A 27,442-nucleotide genomic window follows, 5' to 3' on the forward strand; every position below is an offset into this window, starting at 1 on the left:
CTATTTGTTATTTAAGAAGGTTAAACACCACCTGTTCTCATCAGTGGATTGGGTGTCCTTACCTTTAAAGCCCTAGAACGGATCTTACTTTTCAAAAGGCTGTGTTGATTAATTTATGTAAGTATAAGGAATGTGTCCGAGGAATTATCGTCATTTCACAAGGATGGTATTGGCTGGTCGAATTTTTAAAATTCATTTTGAGATATTCCAATGTTATGTTTCCTACACATAGACCAGGGAATTGGCAATTAATTACCTAAATTTTATTACATTTTTTTATTTCTGGTTTAATCAATGATTATCAAATTTAGATGTGTAAAACAAATTACTAATTCACTCTTTGTAACTTCAGAAGGTTAAACTTGGCGCAAATGCCTTTTTTTCTGCAGTCTCACATGTCTCGTTTCATAGTTTATAGGTAACCACTATTTAACGTCGTTGTTTATTTTCATATGTCTTATTTTTCACTTTTTTTTTTTTTGTTTAAATTTCTTCGTTTCTCTTCTACATTGGGGCACATCCCTGTTTGAGATCATTGGCCTTGTAACATTCTGCATTTCCAACGCAGAACGCTGGTAGTGATAACAAAATACATATTATGTTGATCTCTCCTCTAATGCTAAAACAACCTCACCATACCCAAGAGGCTGTAGAGTGTAGAGCATTCTTACCTCAGTCGGCGATGACCCTTCGGCTCGTTTCATCCTTATTGTTTTCGTGGCAAAAACAACACCGGTTATGACGAGGGCAGCTAACATAAGTCCCCCTAAGACCCCGAATATAGCTTTGAAGGTAATGGACGTTTGTTCTTTGGCCTCGATCTCATTGATTAAGACTTCCACAACTTTAGTTGCATTATTAATTTCCTGTCAAAAAATGGAGCATTCATTGTAGTATAAATTAGAATAGTTTTCACTCTAACATAAGAAGTGAGAACAATAGCATATGAAGTGTACGTTGTGAAATAGCACACTTGGCAATAATATATGCTTTGACAACTTGCATCATAATGACTGAAGGCAGAGGTGTTTGAAACATCTGACACACTCGTGACCAAAAGTACTTGAAAGGGGTTAGTGACTGATTAAGTAATTTGTTTGAAATAATTAGGCACTAATAAAGGGGCGAGTTTGATATAGACACGCTATAATGAATGAACAAGTTTATGAAATTCGTCAGATGGTTTTCATAAAAAGTTTATAAATCTTTAGACTCTAATGAACGAGTCTGAAATTCATGATATTGTAATGAATTCGTCCAAAATATCATTTAACATTTTACTGGATACATCTCTGAATCCATGAGCCACTATAATGCACAAGTCTCTGAAATTCATATGATGCTGTAATGAAGAGTGAAATTCATCTGATACTGTAATGATTGAGTCTGAAATTAATTTTGCATTGTGATGACCAGGCCTCTGAAGTTTATTCTACTCTGTAATGAATAGGAGTTTGAAGAACCCGTATGGTGGAGCTAATGAATGATTTGAATCTGCAATTAGTCTTAAAGCAATAGGTGTATGAAAAGCATGTTGCAGTAATGAATAAGTGTTTGAAAACAACCTCATACTATGATGGCGGAGGTCTAATATATAATGTGACGCACTGGATGCCTTCTGTAACTTTGTCTTTCATGAATCAAGAAAGTGTACCAGGAGGTGCAATTAAGTAACCTTTGCAATTATCCCTTATTGAGTGAGATAAGAAGTTGGAATTAGTGATACTCACATCAATGAGATCTCCAAATACCGCATTTGTAGCTTCCTTGTTGATATGAACAGTCATGAACGTTATGTCCTTCTTAGCGTCTTCTAGAGTCAAGTTGAGTTTCTCAGTTATCTGTATCAAACCGGAAAGTTGAAAAACTCCCCAGCTATGAGCATCGTTCAGTATTTCATCCACAACCTTATAAGTGTCGTCAAGTATGTCTTGCAATTGTTCACATTTTGGGATTGAAACTTCACATATCTGAGTGGTGGCCATGTGGTCCAATTCTTTGTTATTCTTATATACTTGTAATACTGAAGATAATGGAATTACTGATTTCTTCCCGGCACGTAGGAATATCCTTTCGAGTGCATCCAAGAATGCTATTAATAAGTCTCTGATGGCAGGAAGTATTGCTTGCATTCGTTGTAGTATTTCTTTTTCTAGAAAAGGAAAGTTATTATTTTTATTCAAATAGTGTGTTATTTTTCTTACTTAGTTGGTAAAGATACAAAAGTTGAATGAATCTTGCATAGAGAAGGTACAATTTTCTAAACAACAAAAAATTCTTTAACAAACAGAATAATTTCAAAGCTGATTTCAAAACTCAAAATTTGGTAGTTATTGTTACAAATAATGTGAATTATGAAAATGACATTCCTAATTTCAATAATCATTTACATGGGCATCATTCTTTTATTTCATCTGGATTTGTTGTGCTTACTTACGTGTCAATGCTGTTGAAGCGGGAGAGGCCGTGGTAAGAGTGAACCGTGGAGAGGTCTCACTTGTGACCACAGAGGAAGAGAAGGTAGTAACAATGGATGATTGAGGAGAGGTCTTAATTGTTGGTTCACTGGTAAGGACTGATGAAGAAGAGTTGCTGTTCAATGACAAAGAAGTGGAAGAGGTGATGGTGTAACTGGATGACGGAGAAGTCTCAGTAGTAAGAGATGTGGAGGTAGAAAAAATGGTGATTCCAGTTGATATTAAGGAGGTATCACTTGTAAGTATATTGGAAGAATAGACTGTTGTTTCATTTGATATTGAGGATGTTTCAATAGTGGGTGCAGTAGATGAAGGAGACGAGGTGGTTTCAGTTGCTATTGAGGATGTTTCACTGGTAAGTATACTGAAGGGAGAATAGACGGTGGTTCCAGTTGATATTGAGGATGTTTCACTAGTAGGTGTAGTAAAAGGAGAGGTGTTGGTTTCAGTTGAAATTGCGGATGTTTCACTTGAAATTATATTGGAAGAAGGAGTGAGACTGGTTTCAGTTGAAATTGCAGATGTTTCACTTGAAATTATATTGGAAGGAGTGAGACTGGTTTCAGTTGATATTAAGGATGTTTCACTAGTGGGTGTAGTGGAAGAAAGAGGGGTCGTCATTTCAGTTGATATTAACGATTTTTTACTAGTGGGTGAAGTGGAGGGAGGAGACACAGTGGTTTTACTGGAGTATAGAGAGGTAGTGGTTTCAGTTGATATTGACGATGTTTCACTCGTGGGTGTAGTGGAGGAAGAATAGGAAGTGGTTTCAGTGGAAAAGGGGACGGTGGTAGTTTCAAATAATATTGAAGATATCTCATTGGTGGATGTAGTGAAGGAAAGAGAGGTGGTACTTATAGTTGATATTAAAGAAGTTTCAGTAGTAGATGTAGAGGAGGAAGGCGAGATGGTAGTATTAGTTGATACTGATGATGTTTCATTAGTGGGTGTAGTGGACAAAGGAGAGGAGGTGGTTTTAGTTGAAATTGAAGATGTTTCTCTGGTAGATATAATGAAGGAAGAATAGGCAGTGGTTTCAGCAGAGGGAGAGGTGCTTTGAGTTGATATTGAAGATGTTCGACTAGTAGGTGTAGTGGAGGAAGGAAAGGTGGTGGTATCCGTTGCTGTTGAGGATGTTTCACTAGTAGGTGTAATTGAGGAAGGAGAGCTGGTGGTATCAATTGATATTGAGGACATTTTACTGGTAGGTGTTGTGGAAGGAGAGGTGGCGGTAGCAGTTGATATTGTGGTTGTTTTACTATACAGCGTAGTAGAGGAAGGAGAGTTGGTAGTATCAGTTGATATTGAGGACGTTTCACTGGTAGGTGTAGTGATGGAAGGAAAGGTGGTGGTATCATTTAATTTTGTGGAAGTTTCACTGGTAGGTGTAATGGAGGAAGAAGAGGTGGTGGTATCAGTTAATATTGTGGACGTTTCACTGGGAGGTGCAATGGAGGAAGGAGAGGATGTGGTATCAATTGATATTGTGGTTGTTTTACTAGTCAGCGGAGTGGAGGAAGGAGAGTTGGTGGTATCATTTGATATTGTGGATGGTTCACTAGCAGGTGTAGTAGAAGGAAAGGTGGTGGTATCAGTTGATATTGTGGATGTTTCACTAGTAGGTGTATTGGTGAAAGGAGAGGTTGTGGTAAAAGTTGATATTGAGGATATTTCACTGGTAGGAGGTTGAGTGATGTAAGGAAAGGTGGTGGTATCAGTGAATATTGTAGATGTTTCAATGGTAGGTGTAGTGATGGAAGGAGAGATGGTGGTATCAGTTAATATTGTAGACGTTTCACTGGTAGGTTTAGTGGAGGAAGGAGAGGTGCTGGTATCAGTGAATATTGTAGATGTTTCAATGGTAGGTGTAGTGATGGAAGGAGAGGTGGTGGTATCAGTTAATATTGTAGACGTTTCACTGGTAGGTGTAGTGGAGGAAGGAGAGTTGGTGGTATCATTTGATATTGTGGATGTTTCATTAGTAGGTGTAATGGAGGAAGGAGAAGTGGTGGTATCAGTTAATATTGTAGACGTTTCACTGGTAGGTGTAGTGATGGACGGAGAAGTGGTGGTATCAGTTGATATTGTGGTTGTCTTACTATTCAGCGTACTCAAGAAAGGAGCGTTAGTGGTATCAGTTAATATTGTGTATGTTTCACTAGTAGGTGTAATGGAGGAAGGAGAGGTGGTTGTATCAGTGAATATTGTGGACGTTTCACTGGTAGGTGTAGTGATGGAAGGAGAGGTGCTGGTATCTGTGAATATTGTGGATGTTTCAATGGTAGGTGTAGTGATGGAAGGAGATGTGCTGGTATCAGTGAATATTGAGGATGTTTCAATGGTTGGGTTACTGATGGAAGGAGAGGTGGTGGTATCAGTCAATATTGTAGACGTTTCACTGGTAGGTGTAGTGGAGAAAGGAGAGTTGGTGGTATCAATTGATATTGTGGATGTTTCACTAGTAGGTGTAATGGAGGAAGGAGAGGTGGTGGAATCAGTTGATATTGAGGACGTTTCAATGGTAGGTGTAGTGATGGAAGGAGAGGTGCTGGTATCAGTGAATATTTTGGATGTTTCACTGGTAGGTGTAGTGATGGAAGGAGAGGTGGTGGTATCACTTGATATTGTGGACATTTCACTGGTAGGAGTAGTGATGGAAGGAGAGGTGGTGGTATCAGTTGATATTATGGATGTTTCACTAGTAGGTGTAATAGAGGAAGGAGATGTGGTGGTATCAGTTGATATTGTGGATGTTTCACTAGTAGGTGTAATGGAGGAAGGAGAGGTGGTGGTATCACTTGATATTGTGGATGTTTCATTAGTAGGTGTAATGGAGGAAGGAGAGGTGGTTGTATCAGTGAATATTGTGGACGTTTCACTGGTAGGTGTAGTGATGGAAGGAGAGGTGCTGGTATCAGTGAATATTGTGGATGTTTCAATGGTAGGTGTAGTGATGGAAGGAGATGTGCTGGTATCAGTGAATATTGAGGATGTTTCAATGGTTGGGTTACTGATGGAAGGAGAGGTGGTGGTATCAGTCAATATTGTAGACGTTTCACTGGTAGGTGTAGTGGAGGAAGGAGAGTTGGTGGTATCAATTGATATTGTGGATGTTTCACTAGTAGGTGTAATGGAGGAAGGAGAGGTGGTGGAATCAGTTGATATTGAGGACGTTTCAATGGTAGGTGTAGTGATGGAAGGAGAGGTGCTGGTATCAGTGAATATTTTGGATGTTTCACTGGTAGGTGTAGTGATGGAAGGAGAGGTGGTGGTATCACTTGATATTGTGGACATTTCACTGGTAGGAGTAGTGATTAAAGGAGAGGTGGTGGTATCAGTTGATATTATGGATGTTTCACTAGTAGGTGTAATAGAGGAAGGAGATGTGGTGGTATCAGTTGATATTGTGGATGTTTCACTAGTAGGTGTAATGGAGGAAGGAGAGGCGGTGGTATCACTTGATATTGTGGATGTTTCATTAGTAGGTGTAATGGAGGAAGGAGAGGTGGTGGTATCACTTGATATTGTGAATGTTTCACTAGTAGGTGTAATGGAGGAAGAAGAGGTGGTGGTATCACCAGTTGATATTGTAGATCGTTCAATAGTAGGTGTGGTGTAAGGAGAAGTGGTGGTATCACTTGATATTGTGGATGTTTCACTGCTAGGTGTAGTGATGGACACAGAAGTGGTGGTATCAGTTGATATTGTGGTTGTTTTACTATTCAGCGTAGTCAAGGAAGGAGAGTTAGTGGTATCAGTTAATATTGTGGATGTTTCAGTAGTAAGTGTAATGGAGGAAGGAGAGCTGGCGGTAACAGTTGATATTGTGGATGTTTCAGTGGTAGGTGTAGTGGAGGAAGGAGAGTTGGTGGTATCAATTGATATTGTGGATGGTTCACTAATAGGTGTAGTGGAAGAAGAAGAGGTGGTGGTATCAGTTGATATTGAGGACGTTTCACTGGTAGGTGTAGTGATGGAAGGAGAAATGGTGGTATCAGATAATATTGTGGATGTTTCACTAGTTGGTGTAATGGAGGAAGGAGAGGCTGTGGGATCATTTAATATTATGGATGTTTCGCTAGTGGGTGTAGTGGTGGAAAGATAGGTGGTGGTATCAGTGAATATTGTGGACATTCCACTGGTAGGTGTAGTGATGGAAGGAGAGGTGGGGGTATCAGTTAATATTATGGATGTTTCATTAGTAGGTATAATGGAGGAAGGAGAGGCTGTGTGATCAGTTAATATTGTGGATGTTTCACTAGTAGGTGTAGTAGTGGAAGGAGAGGTGGTGGTATCAGTGAATATTGTGGACGTTTCACTGTTAGGTGTAGTGATGGAAGGATAGGTGGTGGTATCAGTTAATATTATGGATGTTTCAGGAGTAGCTGTAATGGGGAAAGAGAGGTGGTGGTATCAGTTGATATTGTGGATGTTTCAGTGGTAGGTTTAGTGAAGGAAGGAGAGTTGGTGGTATCAATTGATATTGTGGATGGTTCACTAATAAGTGTAGTGGAAGAAGAAGAGGTGGTGGTATCAGTTGATATTGAGGACGTTTCACTGGTAAGTGTAGTGATGGAAGGAAAAGTGGTGGTATCAGTTAATATTGTGGATGTTTCACTAGTTGGTGTAATGGAGGAAGGAGAGGTGGTGGTGTCAGTTGATATTGTGGACGTTTCATTAGTAGGTGTAATGGAGGAAGGAGAAGTGGTGGTATCACTTGATATTGTGGATGTTTCACTGGTAGGTGTAGTGATGGACGGAAAAGTGGTGGTATTAGTTGATATTGTGGTTGTTTTACTATTCAGTGTAGTCAGGGGAGGTGAGTTAGTGGTATCAGTTGATATTGTGGATGGTTCACTAGTAGGTGTAGTGGAAGGAGAGGTGGTGGTATCAGTTGATATTGAGGACGTTTCACTGGTAGGTGTAGTGATGGAGGAGAGTAGGTGGTATCAGTTAATATTGTGGACGTTTCACTGGTAGTTGTGATGGAGGATATTGTGGTTGTTTTACTATTCAGCGTAGTGGAGGAAGGAGAGTTGGTGGTATCAGTTGATATTGAGGACGTTTCACTGGTAGGTGTAGTGATGGAAAGAGAGGTGGTGATATCAGTTAATTTTGTGGAAGTTTCACTGGTAGGTGTAATGGAGGAATGAGAGGTGGTGGTATCAGTTAATATTGTGGACGTTTCACTGGTAGGTGTAATGGAGGAAGGATAGGTGGTGATAATAGTTGATATTGTGGTTGTTTTACTAGTCAGCATAGTGGAGGAAGGAGAGTTGGTGGTATCAGTTGATATTGTGGATGGTTCACTAGTAGGTGTAGTGGAAGGAGTGGTGGTAGTATCAGTTGATATTGTGGACGTTTCACTAGTAGGTGTAGTGGTGGAAGGAGAGGTGGTGGTATCAGTTGATATTGAGGATGTTTCACTGATAGGAGGTGTAGTGATGGAAGAGAGGTGGTGGTATCAGTTAATATTGTGGATGTTTCACTGGTAGGTGTAGTGATGTGAGGAGAGGTGGTGGTATCAGTTAATATTGTGGATGTTTCACTGGTAGGTGTAGTGATGGAAGGAGAGGTGGTGGTATTAGTTAATATTGTGACGTTTCACTAGTAGGTGTAATGGAGGAAGGAGAGGTGGTGGTATCAGTTAATATTATGGACGTTTCACTGGTAGGTGTAATGTAGGAAGGAGAGGTGGTGGTATCAGTTGATATTATGGATGTTTCACTAGTAGGTGTAATGGAGGAAGGAGAGGTGGTGGTATCAGTTAATATTGTGGATGTTTCACTAGTAGGTGTAAAGGAGAAAGAGAGGTGGTGGTATCAGTTAATATTGTGACGTTTCACTGGTAGGTGTAGTGGAGGAAGGAGAGTTGGTGGTATCAATTGATATTGTGGATATTTCACTAGTAGGTGTAGTGGAGGAAGGAGAGGTGGTGGTATCAGTTGATATTGAGGACGTTTCACTGGTAGGTGTAGTGATGGAAGGAGAGGTGGTGGTATCAGTTAATATTGTGGACGTTTCACTGGTAGGTGTAGTGGGAAGGAGAGGTGGTGGTATCAGTTAATATTGTGGATGTTTCACTGTAGGAATGTGATGGAAGGAGAGGTGGTGGTATCAGTTGATATTGTGGATGTTTCACTAGTAGGTGTAATGGAGGAAGGAGAGTGGTGGTATCAGTTGATATTGTGGATGTTTCACTGGTAGGTGTAATGAGGAAGGAGAGGTGGTGGTATCAGTTGATATTGAGGATGTTTCACTGGTAGGTGTAATGGAGGAAGGAGAGGTGGTGGTATCAGTGAATATTGTGGACGTTTCACTGGTTTCACTGGTAGGTGTAGTGATGGAAGGAGAGGTGGTGGTATCAGTTAATATTGTGGATGTTTCACTGGTAGGTGTAGTGATGGAAGGAGAGGTGGTGGTATCAGTTAATATTGTGACGTTTCACTGGTAGGTGTAGTGAGGAAGGAGAGGTGGTGGTATCAGTTGATATTGTAGGATTTCACTGTAGGTGTAATGGAGGAAGGAGAGGTGGTGGTATCAGTTAATATTGTGGATGTTTCACTGGTAGGTGTAATGGAGGAAGGAGATGGTGGTATCAGTTGATATTGTGGATGTTTCACTAGTAGGTGTAATGGAGGAAGGAGAGTGGTGGTATCAGTTAATATTGTGGATGTTTCACTAGTAGGTGTAGTGGAGGAAGAGAGGTGGTGGTATCAGTTGATATTGTGGATGGTTCACTAGTAGGTGTAGGTGGAAGGAGAGGTGGTGGTATCAGTTGATATTGTGGATGTTTCACTAGTAGGTGTAATGGAGGAAGGAGAGGTGGTGGTATCAGTTGAATATTGTGGACGTTTCACTGGTAGGTGTAGTGATGGAAGGAGAGGTGGTGGTATCAGTTGATATTGTGGATGTTTCACTGGTAGGTGTAGTGATGGAAGGAGAGTGGTGGTATCAGTTGAATATTGTGGATGTTTCACTGGTAGGTGTAGTGATGGAAGGAGAGGTGGTGGTATCAGTTAATATTGTAGACGTTTCACTGGTAGGTGTAGTGGAGGAAGGAGAGGTTGGTGGTATCAGTTGAATATTGTGGATGTTTCACTAGTAGGTGTAATGGAGGAAGGAGAGGTGGTGGTATCAGTGAATATTGTGGACGTTTCACTGGTAGGTGTAGTGATGGAAGGAGAGGTGGTGGTATCAGTTAATATTGTGGATTTTCACTGGTAGGTGTAGTGATGGAAGGAGAGGTGGTGGTATCAGTTGATATTGTGGATGTTTCACTAGTAGGTGTAATGGAGGAAGGAGAGGTGGTGGTATCAGTTAATATTGTGGATGTTTCACTAGTAGGTGTAATGGAGGAAGGAGAGGTGGTGGTATCAGTTGATATTGAGGACGTTTCACTGTAGGTGTAGTGATGGAAGGAGAGGTGGTGGTATCAGTGAATATTGTGGACGTTTCACTGGTAGGTGTAGTGATGGAAGGAGAGGTGGTGGTATCAGTTAATATTGTGGACGTTTCACTGGTAGGTGTAGTGATGGAAGGAGAGGTGGTGGTATCAGTTAATATTGTGGATGTTTCAATGGTAGGTGTAGTGGAGGAAGGAGAGGTGGTGGTATCAGTTGATATTGTGGAGTTTCACTGGTAGGTGTAGTGGAAGGAGAAGTGGTGGTATCAGTTGATATTGAGACGTTTCACTGGTAGGTGTAGTGATGGAAGGAGAAGTGGTGGTATCAGTTGATATTGAGGACGTTTCACTGGTAGGTGTAATGAGGAAGGAGAGGTGGTGGTATCAGTTGATATATGTGGATGTTTCACTAGTAGGTGTAGGAGGAAGGAGAGGTGGTGGTATCAGTTGAATATTGTGGATGTTTCACTAGTAGGTGTGGATGGAAGGAGAGGTGGTGGTATCAAATGATTTGTGGATTGTTTCACTAGTAGTGTAGTGGAGGAAGGAGAGGTGGTGGTATCAGTTGATATTGAGGATGTTTCACTAGTAGGTGTAATGGAGGAAGGAGAGGTGGTGGTATCAGTGAATATTGTGGATTTTCACTGGTAGGTGTAGTGATGGAAGGAGAGGTTGGTATCAGTTGAATATTGTGGATGTTTCACTGGTAGGTGTAGTGATGGAAGGAGAGGTGGTGGTATCAGTTAATATTGTGGACGTTTCACTGGTAGGTGTAGTGGAGGAAGGAGAGGTGGTGGTATCAGTTGATATTGTGGATGTTTCACTAGTAGGTGTAGTGGAAGGAAGAGAGGTGGTGGTATCAGTTGATATTGTGGATGTTTCACTGTAGTGTAGTGATGGAAGGAGAGGTGGTGGTATCAGTTATATTGTGGATGTTTCATAGTAGGTGTAATGGAGGAAGGAGAGGTGGTGGTATCAGTTGATATTGTGGATGTTTCACTGTAGGTGTAATGGAGGAAGGAGAAGTGGTGGTATCAGTTGATATTGTGGATGTTTCACTGTAGGTGTAGTGATGGAGGAGAAGTGGTGGTATCAGTTGATATTGTGGTGTTTACTAGTAGGTGTAAGGAAAGAGAGTGGTGGTATCAGTTAATATTGTGGATGTTTCACTAGTAGGTGTAGTGGAGGAAGGAGAGGTGGTGGTATCAGTGAATATTGTGGACGTTTCACTGTAGGTGTAGTGATGGAAGGAGAGGTGCTGGTATCAGTGAATATTGTGGATGTTTCAATGGTAGGTGTAGTGATGGAAGGAGAGGTGGTGGTATCAGTGAATATTGTGGATGTTTCAATGGTAGGTGTAGTGATGGAAGGAGAGGTGGTGGTATCAGTTAATATTGTAGACGTTTCACTGTAGGTGTAGTGGAAGGAGAGGTGGTGGTATCAGTTGATATTGAGGATGTTTCACTGTAGGTGTAGTGGAGGAAGGAGAGGTGGTGGTATCAGTGAATATTGTGGACGTTTCACTGGTAGGTGTAGTGATGGAAGGAGAGGTGGTGGTATCAGTGAATATTGTGGACGTTTCACTGGTAGGTGTAGTGATGGAAGGAGAGGTGGTGGTATCAGTTAATATTGTGGATGTTTCACTGGTAGGTGTAGTGATGGAAGGAGAGGTGGTGGTATCAATTAATATTGTGGACGTTTCACTGGTAGGTGTAGTGATGGAAGGAGAGGTGGTGGTATCAGTTAATATTGTGGATTTTCACTGGTAGGTGTAATGGAAGGAGAGAGTGGTGGTATCAGTTAATATTGTGGATGTTTCACTGGTAGGTGTAGTGATGGAAGGAGAGGTGCTGGTATCAGTGAATATTGTGGATGTTTCAATGGTAGGTGTAGTGATGGAAGGAGAGGTGGTGGTATCAATTGATATTGTGGACTTTTCACTGGTAGGTGTAGTGATGGAAGGAGAGGTGGTGGTATCAGTTAATATTGTGGACGTTTCACTGGTAGGTGTAATGGAGGAAGGAGAGGTGGTGGTATCAGGTAATATTGTGGACGTTTCACTGGTAGGTGTAATGTAGGAAGGAGAGGTGGTGGTATCATTTGATATTGTGGATGTTTCACTAGTAGGTGTAATGGAGTTAGGAGAGGTGGTGGTATCACTTAATATTGTGGATGTTTCACTAGAAGGTGTAATGGAGGAAGAAGAGGTGGTGGTATCACCAGTTGATATGTAGATGTTTCACTAGTAGGTGTGGTGGAAGGAGAGGTGGTGGTATCAAATGATGTTGTGGCTGTTTTACTAGTAGTGTAGTGGAGGAAGAGAGGTGGTGGTATCAGTTAATATTGTGGACGTTTCACTGGTAGGTGTAATGGAGGAAGGAGAGGTGGTGGTATCAGTTGATATTGTGGATGTTTCACTAGTAGGTGTAATGGAGGAGGAGAGGTGGTGATATCACTTAATATTGTGGATGTTCACTAGTAGGTGTAATGGAGGAAGAAGAGGTGGTGGTATCACCAGTTGATATTGTAGGATGGTTCACCAGTAGGTGTGGTGGAAGGAGAGGTGGTGGTATCAAATGATGATGTGGTTGTTTTACTAGTAGTGTAGTGGAGGAAGGAGAGGTGGTGGTATCAGTTGATATTGAGGATGTTCACTAGTAGGTGTAATGGAGGAAGGAGAGGTGGTGGTATCAGTGAATATTGTGGACGTTTCACTGGTAGGTGTAGTGATGGAAGGAGAGGTGGTGGTATCAGTGAATATTGTGGATGTTTCAATGGTAGGTGTAGTGATGGAAGGAGAGGTGGTGGTATCAGTGAATATTGTAGATGTTTCAATGGTAGGTGTAGTGATGGAAGGAGAGGTGGTGGTATCAGTTAATATTGTAGACGTTTCACTGGTAGGTGTAGTGGAGGAAGGAGAGTGGTGGTATCAGTTGATATTGTGGCTGTTTCACTGTAGGTGTAATGGAGGAAGGAGAAGTGGTGGTATCAGTTAATATTGTGACGTTTCACTGGTAGGTGTAGTGATGGAAGGAGAAGTGGTGGTATCAGTTGATATTGTGGTTGTCACTATAGGTAGTGAAGGAAGGAGAGTGTGGTATCAGTTATATTGTGGATGTTTCACTAGTAGGTGTAATGGAGGAAGGAGAGGTGGTGTATCAGTGAATATTGTGGACGTTTCACTGGTAGGTGTAGTGATGGAAGGAGAGGTGCTGGTATCAGTGAATATTGTGGATGTTTCAATGGTAGGTGTAGTGATGGAAGGAGATGTGCTGGTATCAGTGAATATTGTGGATGTTTCAATGGTAGGTGTACTGATGGAAGGAGAGGTGGTGGTATCAGTAATATTGTGGACGTTTCACTGGTAGGTGTAGTGGAGGAAGGAGAGGTGGTGGTATCAGTTGATATTGTGGATGTTTCACTAGTAGGTGTAATGGAGGAAGGAGAGGTGGTGGTATCAGTTGATATTGAGGACGTTTCAATGGTAGGTGTAGTGATGGAAGGAGAGGTGGTGGTATCAGTGAATATTTTGGATGTTTCACTGGTAGGTGTAGTGATGGAAGGAGAGGTGGTGGTATCAGTTGATATTGTGGATTTCACTGGTAGGTAGTGATGGAAGGAGAGGTGGTGGTATCAGTTGATATTGTGGATGTTTCACTAGTAGGTGTAATGAGGAAGGAGAGGTGGTGGTATCAGTTGATATTGTGGATGTTTCACTAGGTGTAATGGAGGAAGGAGAGGTGGTGGTATCAGTTGATATTGTGGATGTTTCACTAGTAGGTGTAATGGAGGAAGGAGAGGTGGTGGTATCAGTTGATATTGTGGATGTTTCACTGGTAGGTGTAATGAGGAAGGAGAGGTGGTGGTATCAGTTGATATTGTGGATGTTTCACTGGTAGGTGTAGGTGGAAGGAGAGGTGGTGGTATCAGTTGAATATTGTGGATGTTTCACTGGTAGGTGTAGTGATGGAAGGAGAAGGTGGTGGTATCAGTTGAATATTGTGGTTTCACTATAGGTGTAGTGAGGAAGGAGAGTGGTGGTATCAGTTAATATTGTGGATGTTTCACTAGTAGGTGTAATGGAGGAAGGAGAGGTGGTGGTATCAGTTGATATTGTGGATGTTTCACTGGTAGGTGTAGTGGAGGAAGGAGAGTGGTGGTATCAGTTGATATTGTGGATGTTTCACTATAGGTGTAGTGGAGGAAGGAGAGGTGGTGGTATCAGTTAATATTGTGGACGTTTCACTGGTAGGTGTAGTGATGGAAGGAGAGTGGTGGTATCAGTTAATATTGTGGATGTTTCACTAGTAGGTGTAATGGAGGAAGGAGAGGTGGTGGTATCATTGAATATTGTGGATGTTTCACTAGTAGGTGTAGTGGTGGAAGGAGAGGTGGTGGTATCAGTTGAATATTGTGGATTTCACTGGTAGGTGTAGTGATGGAAGGAGAGGTGGTGGTATCAGTTAATATTGTGGATGTTTCACTGTAGGTGTAATGGAGGAAGGAGAGGTGGTGGTATCAGTTAATATTGTGGATGTTTCACTAGTAGGTGTAGTATGGAAGGAGAGGTGGTGGTATCAGTGAATATTGTGGACGTTTCACTGTAGGTGTAGTGATGGAAGGAGAGGTGGTGGTATCAGTTAATATTGTGGATGTTTCACTGGAGTAGGTGTAATGGAGGAAGGAGAGGTGGTGGTATCAGTTGATATTGTGGATGTTTCACTGGTAGGTGTAGTGAGGAAGGAGAGTGGTGGTATCAGTTGAATATTGTGGATGTTTCACTAGTAGGTGTAGTGGAGGAAGGAAGAGGTGGTGGTATCAGTTGATATTGTGGGTTTCACTGGTAGTGTAGTGATGGAAGGAAGTGGTGGTATCAGTTGATATTGTGGATGTTTCACTAGTAGGTGTAATGGAGGAAGGAGAGGTGGTGGTATCAGTTGATATTGTGGATGTTTCACTGGTAGGTGTAGTGATGGAAGGAGAGGTGGTGGTATCAGTTAATATTGTGGATGTTTCACTGGTAGGTGTAGTGGAGGAAGGAGAGGTGGTGGTATCAGTTAATATTGTGGATGTTTCACTGGTAGGTGTAGTGATGGAGGAAAAGTGGTGGTATCAGTTGAATATTGTGGTTGTTTACTATTGGTGTAGTAGGAAGGAGAGTGGTGGTATCAGTTGATATTGTGGATGTTTCACTAGTAGGTGTAGTGGAAGGAGAGGTGGTGGTATCAGTTGATATTGTGGATGTTTCACTGGTAGGTGTAGTGATGGAAGGAGAGGTGGTGGTATCAGTTAATATTGTGGACGTTTCACTGGTAGTGTGATGGAGGATGTGGTTGTTTTACTATTCACGTAGTGGAGGAAGGAGAGTGGTGGTATCAGTTGATATTGAGGACGTTTCACTGGTAGGTGTAATGGAGGAAGGAGAGGTGGTGGTATCAGTTAATATTGTGGACGTTTCACTGGTAGGTGTAATGGAGGAAGGAGAGGTGGTGGTATCAGTTGATATTGTGGTTGTTTTACTAGTAGGTAGTGGAGGAAGGAGAGGTGGTGGTATCAGTTGATATTGTGGACGTTTCACTGGTAGGTGTAGTGGAAGGAGTGGTGGTGTATCAGTTAATATTGTGGACGTTTCACTAGTAGGTGTAATGGTGGAAGGAGAGGTGGTGGTATCAGTTGATATTGTGGATGTTTCACTGTAGGAGGTGTAGTGAGGAAGAGAGGTGGTGGTATCAGTTGATATTGTGGATGTTTCACTGGTAGGTGTAATGATGGAGGAGAGGTGGTGGTATCAGTTGATATTGTGGATGTTTCACTGGTAGGTGTAGTGAGGAAGGAGAGGTGGTGGTATCAGTTGAATATTGTGACGTTTCACTAGTAGGTGTAATGGAGGAAGGAGAGGTGGTGGTATCAGTTAATATTGTGGACGTTTCACTGGTAGGTGTAATGTGGAAGGAGAGGTGGTGGTATCAGTTGATATTGTGGATGTTTCACTGTAGGTGTAGTGGAGGAAGGAGAGGTGGTGGTATCAGTTAATATTGTGGATGTTTCACTAGTAGGTGTAATGGAGGAAGGAGAGGTGGTGGTATCAGTTAATATTGTAGGACGTTTCACTGGTAGGTGTAGTGGAGGAAGGAGAGGTGGTGGTATCAATTGATATTGTGGATGTTTCACTAGTAGGTGTAGTGGAGGAAGAGAGGTGGTGGTATCAGTTAATATTGTAGGACGTTTCACTGGTAGGTAGGTGTTGGAAGGAGAGGTGGTGGTATTGTTGATATTGTGGATGTTTCACTAGTAGGTAGTGAGGAAGGAGAGGTGGTGGTATCAGTTGATATTGTGGATGTTTCACTAGTAGGTGTAGTGGAGGAAGGAGAGATGGTGGTATCAGTTGATATTGTGGATGTTTCACTGGTAGGTGTAGTGAGGAAGGAGAGGTGGTGGTATCAGTTGATATTGTGGATGTTTCACTGGTAGGTGTAATGGATGGAAGGAGAGGTGGTGGTATCAGTTGAATATTGTGGATGTTTCACTGGTAGGTGTAGTGATGGAAGGAGAGGTGGTGGTATCAGTTGAATATTGTGGATGTTTCAATGGTAGGTGTAGTGATGGAAGGAGAGGTGGTGGTATCAGTTAATATTGTAGACGTTTCACTGGTAGGTGTAGTGATGGAAGGAGAGGTGGTGGTATCAGTTAATATTGTGGACGTTTCACTGGTAGGTGTAATGGAGGAAGGAGATGGTGGTATCAGTTGATATTGTGGATGTTTCACTAGTAGGTGTAATGAGGAAGGAGAGGTGGTGGTATCACTTAATATTGTGGATGTTTCACTAGTAGGTGTAATGGAGGAAGGAGAGGTGGTGGTATCAGTTGATATTGTAGGATGTTTCACTGTAGGTGTAGGTGGAAGGAGAGGTGGTGGTATCAGTTGATATTGTGGATGTTTCACTAGTAGGTGTAATGGAGGAAGGAGAGGTGGTGGTATCAGTGAATATTGTGGACGTTTCACTGGTAGGTGTAGTGATGGAAGGAGAGGTGGTGGTATCAGTGAATATTGTGGATGTTTCAATGGTAGTGTAGTGATGGAAGGAGAGGTGGTGGTATCAGTTAATATTGTGGATGTTTCAATGGTAGGTGTAGTGATGGAAGGAGAGGTGGTGGTATCAGTTAATATTGTGGACGTTTCACTGGTAGGTGTAGTGGAGGAAGGAGAGTGGTGGTATCAGTTGATATTGTGGATGTTTCACTGTAGGTGTAATGGAGGAAGGAGAGGTGGTGGTATCAGTTGATATTGAGGACGTTTCACTGGTAGGTGTAGTGATGGAAGGAGAGGTGCTGGTATCAGTGAATATTGTGGATTTTCACTGGTAGGTGTAGTGATGGAAGGAGAGGTGGTGGTATCAGTTGAATATTGTGGATTTCACTGTAGGGTAGTGATGGAAGGAGAGGTGGTGGTATCAGTTGATATTATGGATGTTTCACTAGTAGGTGTAGTGGAGGAAGGAGAGGTGGTGGTATCAGTTAATATTGTGGATGTTTCACTAGTAGGTGTAATGGAGGAAGGAGAGGTGGTGGTATCAGTTGATATTGGGATGTTTCACTGGTAGGTGTAGTGATGGAAGGAGAGGTGCTGGTATCAGTGAATATTGTGGATGTTTCACTGGTAGGTGTAGTGATGGAAGGAGAGGTGGTGGTATCAGTTAATATTGTGGACGTTTCACTGGTAGGTGTAGTGGATGGAAGGAGAGTGGTGGTATCAGTTGATATTGTGGATGTTTCACTAGTAGGTGTAGTGGAGGAAGGAGAGGTGGTGGTATCAGTTGATATTGTGGATGTTTCACTAGTAGGTGTAGTGGAAGGAAGAGGTGGTGGTATCAGTTGATATTGTGGATGTTTCACTGTAGGTGTAGTGATGGAAGGAGAGGTGGTGGTATCAGTTGATATTGTGGATGTTTCACTGTAGGTGTAATGGAGGAAGAGAGGTGGTGGTATCAGTTGATATTGTGGATGTTTCACTAGTAGGTGTAATGGAGGAAGAAGAGGTGGTATATCAGTTGATATTGTGGATGTTTCACTAGTAGGTGTGGTGAAAGGAGAGGTGGTGGTATCAAATGATTTGTGGATGTTTCACTAGTAGGTGTAGTGGAGGAAGGAGAGGTGGTGGTATCAGTTGAATATTGTGGATGTTTCACTGGTAGGTGTAATGGAGGAAGGTGATGTGTGGTATCAGTGAATATTGTGGATGTTTCACTGGTAGGTGTAGTGATGGAAGGAGAGGTGCTGGTATCAGTGAATATTGTGGATGTTTCAATGGTAGGTGTAGTGATGGAAGGAGAGGTGGTGGTATCAGTTAATATTGTAGACGTTTCACTGTAGGTGTAGTGGAGGAAGGAGAGGTGGTGGTATCAGTTGATATTGTGGATGTTTCACTTAGGTGTAGTGGAGGAAGGAGAGGTGGTGGTATCAGTGAATATTGTGGACGTTTCACTGGTAGGTGTAGTGATGGAAGGAGAGGTGGTGGTATCAGTTAATATTGTGGACGTTTCATGGTAGGTGTAGTGGAGGAAGGAGAGTGGTGGTATCAGTTGATATTGTGGATGTTTCACTGGTAGGTGTAGTGATGGAAGGAGAGGTGGTGGTATCAGTTAATATTGTGGTTTCACTGGTAGGTGTAGTGATGGAAGGAGAGGTGGTGGTATCAGTTAATATTGTGGATGTTTCACTGGTAGGTGTAATGAAGGAGAAGGGTGGTGGTATCACTTAATATTGTGGATGTTTCACTAGTAGGTGTAGTGATGGAAGGAGAGGTGCTGGTATCAGTGAATATTGTGGATGTTTCAATGGTAGGTGTAGTGATGGAAGGAGAGGTGGTGGTATCAGTTGATATTGTGGATTTTCACTGTAGGTGTAGTGATGGAAGGAGAGGTGGTGGTATCAGTTAATATTGTGGACGTTTCACTGGTAGGTGTAATGGAGGAAGGAGAGGTGGTGGTATCAGGTAATATTGTGGACGTTTCACTGGTAGGTGTAATGTAGGAAGGAGAGGTGGTGGTATCATTTGATATTGTGGATGTTTCACTGGTAGGTGTAATGGAGTAGGAGAGGTGGTGGTATCACTTAATATTGTGGATGTTTCACTAGTAGGTGTAATGGAGGAAGGAGAGGTGGTGGTATCAGTTGATATTGTAGATGTTTCACTAGTAGGTGTGGAGGAAGGAGAGGTGGTGGTATCAAATGATGTTGTGGCTGTTTCACTAGTAGTGTAGTGGAGGAAGAGAGGTGGTGGTATCAGTTAATATTGTGGACGTTTCACTGGTAGGTGTAATGGAGGAAGGAGAGGTGGTGGTATCAGTTGATATTGTGGATGTTTCACTAGTAGGTGTAATGGAGGAAGGAGAGGTGGTGGTATCACTTGATATTGTGGATGTTCACTAGTAGGTGTAATGGAGGAAGAAGAGGTGGTGGTATCACCAGTTGATATTGTAGATGGTTCACTAGTAGGTGTGGTGGAAGGAGAGGTGGTGGTATCAAATGATATGTGGTGTTTTACTAGTAGTGTAGTGGAGGAAGGAGAGGTGGTGGTATCAGTTGATATTGAGGATGTTCACTAGTAGGTGTAGTGGAGGAAGGAGAGGTGGTGGTATCAGTTGAATATTGTGGACGTTTCACTGGTAGGTGTAGTGATGGAAGGAGAGGTGGTGGTATCAGTGAATATTGTGGATGTTTCAATGGTAGGTGTAGTGATGGAAGGAGAGGTGGTGGTATCAGTGAATATTGTAGATGTTTCAATGGTAGGTGTAGTGATGGAAGGAGAGGTGGTGGTATCAGTTAATATTGTAGACGTTTCACTGGTAGGTGTAGTGGAGGAAGGAGAGTTGGTGGTATCATTTGATATTGTGGCTGTTTCATAGTAGGTGTAATGGAGGAAGGAGAAGTGGTGGTATCAGTTAATATTGTAGACGTTTCACTGGTAGGTGTAGTGATGGACGGAGAAGTGGTGGTATCAGTTGATATTGTGGTTGTTTACTATTCAGCGTAGTCAAGGAAGGAGAGTTAGTGGTATCAGTTATTATTGTGGATGTTTCACTAGTAGGTGTAATGGAGGAAGGAGAGGTGGTTGTATCAGTGAATATTGTGGACGTTTCACTGGTAGGTGTAGTGATGGAAGGAGAGGTGCTGGTATCAGTGAATATTGTGGATGTTTCAATGGTAGGTGTAGTGATGGAAGGAGATGTGCTGGTATCAGTGAATATTGAGGATGTTTCAATGGTAGGGTTACTGATGGAAGGAGAGGTGGTGGTATCAGTAATATTGTAGACGTTTCACTGGTAGGTGTAGTGGAGGAAGGAGAGTTGGTGGTATCAATTGATATTGTGGATGTTTCACTAGTAGGTGTAATGGAGGAAGGAGAGGTGGTGGAATCAGTTGATATTGAGGACGTTTCAATGGTAGGTGTAGTGATGGAAGGAGAGGTGCTGGTATCAGTGAATATTTTGGATGTTTCACTGGTAGGTGTAGTGATGGAAGGAGAGGTGGTGGTATCACTTGATATTGTGGACGTTTCACTGGTAGGTGTAGTGTGGAAGGAGAGGTGGTGGTATCAGTTAATATTGTGGACGTTTCACTGGTAGGAATAGTGATGGAAGGAGAGGTGGTGGTATCAGTTGATATTGTGGATGTTTCACTAGTAGGTGTAATGGAGGAAGGAGAGGTGGTGGTATCAGTTGAATATTGTGGATGTTTCACTGGTAGGTGTAATGAGGAAGGAGAGGTGGTGGTATCAGTTGATATTGTAGGATGTTTCACTGTAGGTGTAATGGAGGAAGGAGAGGTGGTGGTATCAGTTAATATTGTGGACGTTTCACTGGTAGGTGTAGTGATGGAAGGAGAGGTGGTGGTATCAGTTGAATATTGTGGATGTTTCAATGGTAGGTGTAGTGATGGAAGGAGAGGTGGTGGTATCAGTTAATATTGTGGATGTTTCACTGGTAGGTGTAGTGATGGAAGGAGAGGTGGTGGTATCAGTTAATATTGTGGACGTTTCACTGGTAGGTGTAGTGGAGGAAGGAGAGATGGTGGTATCAGTTGATATTGTGGATGTTTCACTAGTAGGTGTAGTGGAGGAAGGAGAGGTGGTGGTATCAGTTAATATTGTGGATGTTTCACTGGTAGGTGTAATGGAGGAAGAGAGGTGGTGGTATCAGTTGATATTGTAGGACGTTTCACTGGTAGGTGTAGGTGGAAGGAGAGGTGGTGGTATCAAATATTGTGGATGTTTCACTAGTAGGTGTAGTGGAGGAAGGAGAGGTGGTGGTATCATTGATATTGTGGATGTTTCACTAGTAGGTGTAGTGGAGGAAGAAGAGGTGGTGGTATCAGTTGATATTGTGGATGTTTCACTGGTAGGTGTAGTGATGGAAGGAGAGGTGGTGGTATCAGTTAATATTGTGGATGTTTCACTAGGTGTAATGGAGGAAGGAGAGGTGGTGGTATCAGTTAATATTGTGGATGTTTCACTAGTAGGTGTAGTGGTGGAAGGAGAGGTGGTGGTATCAGTGAATATTGTGGACATTTCACTGGTAGGTGTAGTGATGGAAGGAGAGGTGGTGGTATCAGTTAATATTATGGATGTTTCATAGTAGGTGTAATGGAGGAAGGAGAGGTGGTGGTATCAGTTAATATTGTGGATGTTTCACTAGTAGGTGTAGTGTAGGAAGGAGAGGTGGTGGTATCAGTTGATATTGTGGATGTTTCACTGTAGGTGTAGTGATGGAAGGAAGGTGGTGGTATCAGTTAATATTGTGGATGTTTCACTGGAGTAGGTGTAATGGAGGAAGAGAGGTGGTGGTATCAGTTGATATTGTGGATGTTTCACTGGTAGGTGTAGTGAGGAAGGAGAGGTGGTGGTATCAGTTGATATTGTGGATGTTTCACTAGTAGGTGTAGTGGAGGAAGGAGAGGTGGTGGTATCAGTTGAATATTGTGGGCGTTTCACTGGTAGGTGTAGTGATGGAAGGAGAGTGGTGGTATCAGTTAATATTGTGGATGTTTCACTGTAGGTGTAATGGAGGAAGGAGAGTGGTGGTATCAGTTGATATTGTGGATGTTTCATGTAGGTGTAATGGAGGAAGGAGAGTGGTGGTATCAGTTGATATTGTGGATGTTTCACTGGTAGGTGTAGTGATGGAGGAAGTGGTGGTATCAGTTGATATTGTGGTGTTTCACTAGTGTAGTAGGAAGGAGAGTGTGGTATCAGTTGATATTGTGGATGTTTCACTAGTAGGTGTAGTGGGAAGGAGAGGTGGTGGTATCAGTTGATATTGAGGACGTTTCACTGGTAGGTGTAGTGATGGAAGGAGAGGTGGTGGTATCAGTTAATATTGTGGACGTTTCACTGGTAGTGTGATGGAGGATATTGTGGTTGTTTTACTATTCAGCGTAGTGGAGGAAGGAGAGGTGGTGGTATCAGTTGATATTGAGGACGTTTCACTGGTAGGTGTAGTGATGGAAGGAGAGGTGGTGGTATCAGTTAATTGTGGACGTTTCACTGGTAGGTGTAGTGGAGGAAGGAGAGGTGGTGGTATCAGTTAATATTGTGGACGTTTCACTGGTAGGTGTAGTGATGGAAGGAGAGGTGGTGGTATCAGTTGATATTGTGGATGTTTCACTAGTAGGTAGTGGAGGAAGGAGAGGTGGTGGTATCAGTTGATATTGTGGATGTTCACTGGTAGGTGTAGTGGAAGGAGAGGTGGTGGTATCAGTTGATATTGTGGACGTTTCACTGATAGGAGGTGTAGTGATGGAAGGAGAGGTGGTGGTATCAGTTAATATTGTGGATGTTTCACTGGTAGGTGTAGTGATGTGAGGAGAGGTGGTGGTATCAGTTAATATTGTGGATGTTTCAATGGAGGTGTAGTGAGGAAGGAGAGGTGGTGGTATCAGTTAATATTGTAGATGTTTCACTAGTAGGTGTAATGGAGGAAGGAGAGGTGGTGGTATCAGTTGATATTATGGATGTTTCACTAGTAGGTGTAATGGAGGAAGGAGAGGTGGTGGTATCAGTTAATATTGTGGATGTTTCACTAGTAGGTGTAAAGGAGAAGGAGGGTGGTGGTATCAGTTAATATTGTAGGACGTTTCACTGGTAGGTGTAGTGGAGGAAGGAGAGGTGGTGGTATTAATTGATATTGTGGATTTCACTGGTAGGTGTAGTGGAGGAAGGAGAGGTGGTGGTATCAGTTGATATTGAGGACGTTTCACTGGTAGGTGTAGTGAGGAAGAGAGGTGGTGGTATCAGTATATTGTGGACGTTTCACTGGTAGGTGTAGTGTGGAAGGAGAGGTGGTGGTATCAGTTAATATTGTGGACGTTTCACTGGTAGGAATAGTGATGGAAGGAGAGGTGGTGGTATCAGTTGATATTGTGGATGTTTCACTGTAGGTGTAATGGAGGAAGGAGAGATGGTGGTATCAGTTGATATTGTGGATGTTTCACTGGTAGGTGTAATGAGGAAGGAGAGGTGGTGGTATCAGTTGATATTGTGGATGTTTCACTGGTAGGTGTAATGGAGGAAGGAGAGGTGGTGGTATCAGTGAATATTGTGGACGTTTCACTGGTAGGTGTAGTGATGGAAGGAGAGGTGGTGTATCAGTGAATATTGTGGACGTTTCACTGGTAGGTGTAGTGATGGAAGGAGAGGTGGCGGTATCAGTTAATATTGTGGACGTTTCACTGGTAGGTGTAGTGATGGAAGGAGAGGTGGTGGTATCAGTTAATATTGTGGACGTTTCACTGGTAGGTGTAATGGAGGAAGGAAGGTGGTGGTATCAGTTGATATTGTGGATGTTTCACTAGTAGGTGTAATGGAGGAAGGAGAGGTGGTGGTATCAGTTAATATTGTGGATGTTTCACTAGTAGGTGTAATGGAGGAAGGAGAGGTGGTGGTATCAGTTGAATATTGTGGATGTTTCACTAGTAGGTGTGGTGGAAGGAGAGGTGGTGGTATCAGTTGATATTGTGGATGTTTCACTAGTAGGTGTAATGGAGGAAGGAGAGGTGGTGGTATCAGTGAATATTGTGGACGTTTCACTGGTAGGTGTAGTGATGGAAGGAGAGGTGGTGGTATCAGTGAATATTGTGGATGTTTCAATGGTAGGTGTAGTGATGGAAGGAGAGGTGGTGGTATCAGTGAATATTGTGGATGTTTCAATGGTAGGTGTAGTGATGGAAGGAGAGGTGGTGGTATCAGTTAATATTGTGGACGTTTCACTGGTAGGTGTAGTGAGGAAGGAGAGGTGGTGGTATCAGTTGAATATTGTGGATGTTTCACTAGTAGGTGTAGTGGAGGAAGGAGAGGTGGTGGTATCAGTTGATATTGTGGATGTTTCACTGGTAGGTGTAGTGATGGAAGGAGAGGTGGTGGTATCAGTTGAATATTGTGGACTTTTCACTGGTAGGTGTAGTGATGGAAGGAGAGGTGGTGGTATCAGTTAATATTGTGGACGTTTCACTGGTAGGTAGTGATGGAAGGAGAGGTGGTGGTATCAGTTGAATATTGTGGATGTTTCACTAGTAGGTGTAATGGAGGAAGGAGAGGTGGTGGTATCAGTTAATATTGTGGATGTTTCACTAGTAGGTGTAATGGAGGAAGGAGAGGTGGTGGTATCAGTTGAATATTGTGGACGTTTCACTGGTAGGTGTAGTGATGGAAGGAGAGGTGGTTGGTATCAGTTGAATATTGTGGACGTTTCACTGGTAGGTGTAGTGATGGAAGGAGAGGTGGTGGTATCAGTTAATATTGTGGACGTTTCACTGGTAGGTGTAGTGATGGAAGGAGAGGTGGTGGTATCAGTTAATATTGTGATGTTTCACTAGTAGGTGTAATGGAGGAAGGAGAGGTGGTGGTATCAGTTGATATTGTGGATGTTTCACTAGTAGGTGTAGTGGAAGAAGAGGTGGTGGTATCAGTTGATATTGTCGACGTTTCACTGGTAGGTGTAGTGATGGAAGGAGAAGTGGTGGTATCAGTTGATATTGAGGACGTTTCACTAGTAGGTGTAATGGAGGAAGAGAGGTGGTGGTATCAGTTGATACTATGGATGTTTCGCTAGTAGGTGTAATGGAGGAAGAAGAGGTGGTGGTATCACCAGTTGATATTGTAGATGGTTCACTAGTAGGTGTGGTGGAAAGGAGAGGTGGTGGTATCAAATGATGTTGTGGTTGTTTTACTAGTAGGTGTAGTGGAGGAAGGAGAGTGGTGGTATCAGTTTGATATTGAGATGTTTCACTAGTAGGTGTAATGGAGGAAGGAGAGGTGTGGTATCAGTGAATATTGTGGATGTTTCACTGGTAGGTGTAGTGATGGAAGAGAGGTGCTGGTATCAGTGAATATTGTGGATGTTTCAATGATAGGTGTAGTGATGGAAGGAGAAGTGGTGGTATCAGTTAATATTGTAGACGTTTCACTGGTAGGTGTAGTGGAGGAAGGAGAGTGGTGGTATCAATTGATATTGTGGATGGTTCACTAATAGGTGTAGTGGAAGAAGAAGAGGCGGTGGTATCAGTTGATATTGTGGGCGTTTCACTGGTAGGTGTAGTGATGGAAGGAGAGGTGGTGGTATCAGTTAATATTGTGGATGTTTCATTAGTAGGTGTAATGGAGGAAGGAGAAGTGGTGGTATCACTTGATATTGTGGATGTTTCACTGCTAGGTGTAGTGATGGAAGGAGAAGTGGTGGTATCAGTTGATATTGTGGTTGTCTCACTATTCAGGTAGTGAAGGAAGGAGAGTTAGTGGTATCAGTTAATATTGTGGATGTTTCACTAGTAGGTGTAATGAAGGAAGGAGAGGTGGTGTATCAGTGAATATTGTGGACGTTTCACTGGTAGGTGTAGTGATGGAAGGAGAGGTGCTGGTATCAGTGAATATTGTGGATGTTTCAATGGTAGGTGTAGTGATGGAAGGAGAGTGCTGGTATCAGTGAATATTGTGGATGTTTCAATGGTAGGGTAGTGATGGAAGGAGAGGTGGTGGTATCAGTCAATATTGTAGGACGTTTCACTAGTAGGTGTAGTGGAAGGAGAGGTGGTGGTATCAGTTGATATTGAGGATGTTTCACTTGTAGGTGTAATGGAGGAAGGAGAGGTGGTGGTATCAGTGAATATTGTGGACGTTTCACTGGTAGGTGTAGTGATGTTAGGAGAGGTGGTGGTATCAGTGAATATTGTGGACGTTTCACTGGTAGGTGTAGTGATGGAAGGAGAGGTGGTGGTATCAGTGAATATTGTGGATGTTTCAATGGTAGGTGTAGTGATGGAAGGAGAGGTGGTGGTATCAATTAATATTGTAGACGTTTCACTGGTAGGTGTAATGATGGAAGGAGAGGTGGTGGTATCAGTTAATATTGTAGACGATTCACTGGTAGGTGTAATGGAGGAAGGAGAGGTGGTGGTATCAGTCAATATTGTGGACGTTTCACTGGTAGGTGTAATGAAGGAGAAGAGGTGGTGGTATCAGTTAATATTGTGGATGTTTCACTAGTAGGTGTAGTGATGGAAGGAGAGGTGCTGGTGTCAGTGAATATTGTGGATGTTTCAATGGTAGGTGTAGTGATGGAAGGAGAGGTGGTGGTATCAGTTGAATATTGTAGACTTTTCACTGGTAGGTGTAGTGATGGAAGGAGAGGTGGTGGTATCAGTTAATTTGTGGACGTTTCACTGGTAGGTGTAATGTAGGAAGGAGAGGTGGTGGTATCAGTTAATATTGTGGACGTTTCACTGGTAGGTGTAATGGAGGAAGGAGAGGTGGTGGTATCATTTGATATTGTGGATGTTTCACTAGTAGGTGTAATGGAGGAAGAGAGGTGGTGGTATCACTTAATATTGTGGATGTTTCACTAGTAGGTGTAATGGAGGAAGAAGAGGTGGTGGTATCCAGTTGATATGTAGATGGTTCACTAGTAGGTGTGGTGGAAGGAGAGGGGTGGTATCAAATGATGTTGTGGCTGTTTTACTAGTCAGTGTAGTGGAGGAAGGAGAGGTGGTGGTATCAGTTAATATTGTGGACGTTTCACTGGTAGGTGTAATGGAGGAAGGAGAGGTGGTGGTATCAGTTGATATTGTGGATGTTTCACTAGTAGGTGTAATGGAGGTGGAGAGGTGGTGATATCACTTAATATTGTGGATTTTCACTAGTAGGTGTAATGGAGGAAGAGAGGTGGTGGTATCACCAGTTGATATTGTAGATGTTCACTAGTAGGTGTGGTGGAAGTAGAGGTGGTGGTATCAAATGATATGTGGTTGTTTTACTAGTAGTGTAGTGGAGGAAGGAGAGGTGGTGGTATCAGTTGATATTGAGGATGTTTCACTGGTAGGTGTAGGAGGAAGGAGAGGTGGTGGTATCAGTGAATATTGTGGACGTTTCACTGGTAGGTGTAGTGATGGAAGGAGAGGTGGTGGTATCAGTGAATATTGTGGATGTTTCAATGGTAGGTGTAGTGATGGAAGGAGAGGTGGTGGTATCAGTGAATATTGTAGATGTTTCAATGGTAGGTGTAGTGGAGGAAGG

General features: G+C 42.6%; 2 protein-coding genes across 2 annotated transcripts; both read left to right on the forward strand.

The window, feature by feature from the left end:
- The first annotated feature begins 3,810 nt into the window (after positions 1-3,810).
- On the forward strand, positions 3,811-6,096 carry LOC137627319 (uncharacterized). Its single transcript, XM_068358403.1, has 3 exons — positions 3,811-4,162; positions 5,063-5,242; positions 5,723-6,096. Exons 1-3 carry the CDS (start codon positions 3,811-3,813, stop codon positions 6,094-6,096), a joined length of 906 nt encoding a protein of 301 aa, XP_068214504.1.
- A 1,010-nt stretch (positions 6,097-7,106) lies between these two features.
- Positions 7,107-27,040, forward strand: LOC137627320 (uncharacterized). The gene is made up of 4 exons (XM_068358404.1): positions 7,107-7,416; positions 7,731-7,968; positions 25,348-25,647; positions 26,779-27,040. Exons 1-4 carry the CDS (start codon positions 7,107-7,109, stop codon positions 27,038-27,040), a joined length of 1,110 nt encoding a protein of 369 aa, XP_068214505.1.
- The last annotated feature ends 402 nt before the right edge of the window (positions 27,041-27,442 follow it).

This window comes from Palaemon carinicauda, chromosome 35 (assembly GCF_036898095.1).
Source record: "Palaemon carinicauda isolate YSFRI2023 chromosome 35, ASM3689809v2, whole genome shotgun sequence".
Taxonomy (NCBI): Eukaryota; Metazoa; Arthropoda; class Malacostraca; order Decapoda; family Palaemonidae; genus Palaemon; species Palaemon carinicauda.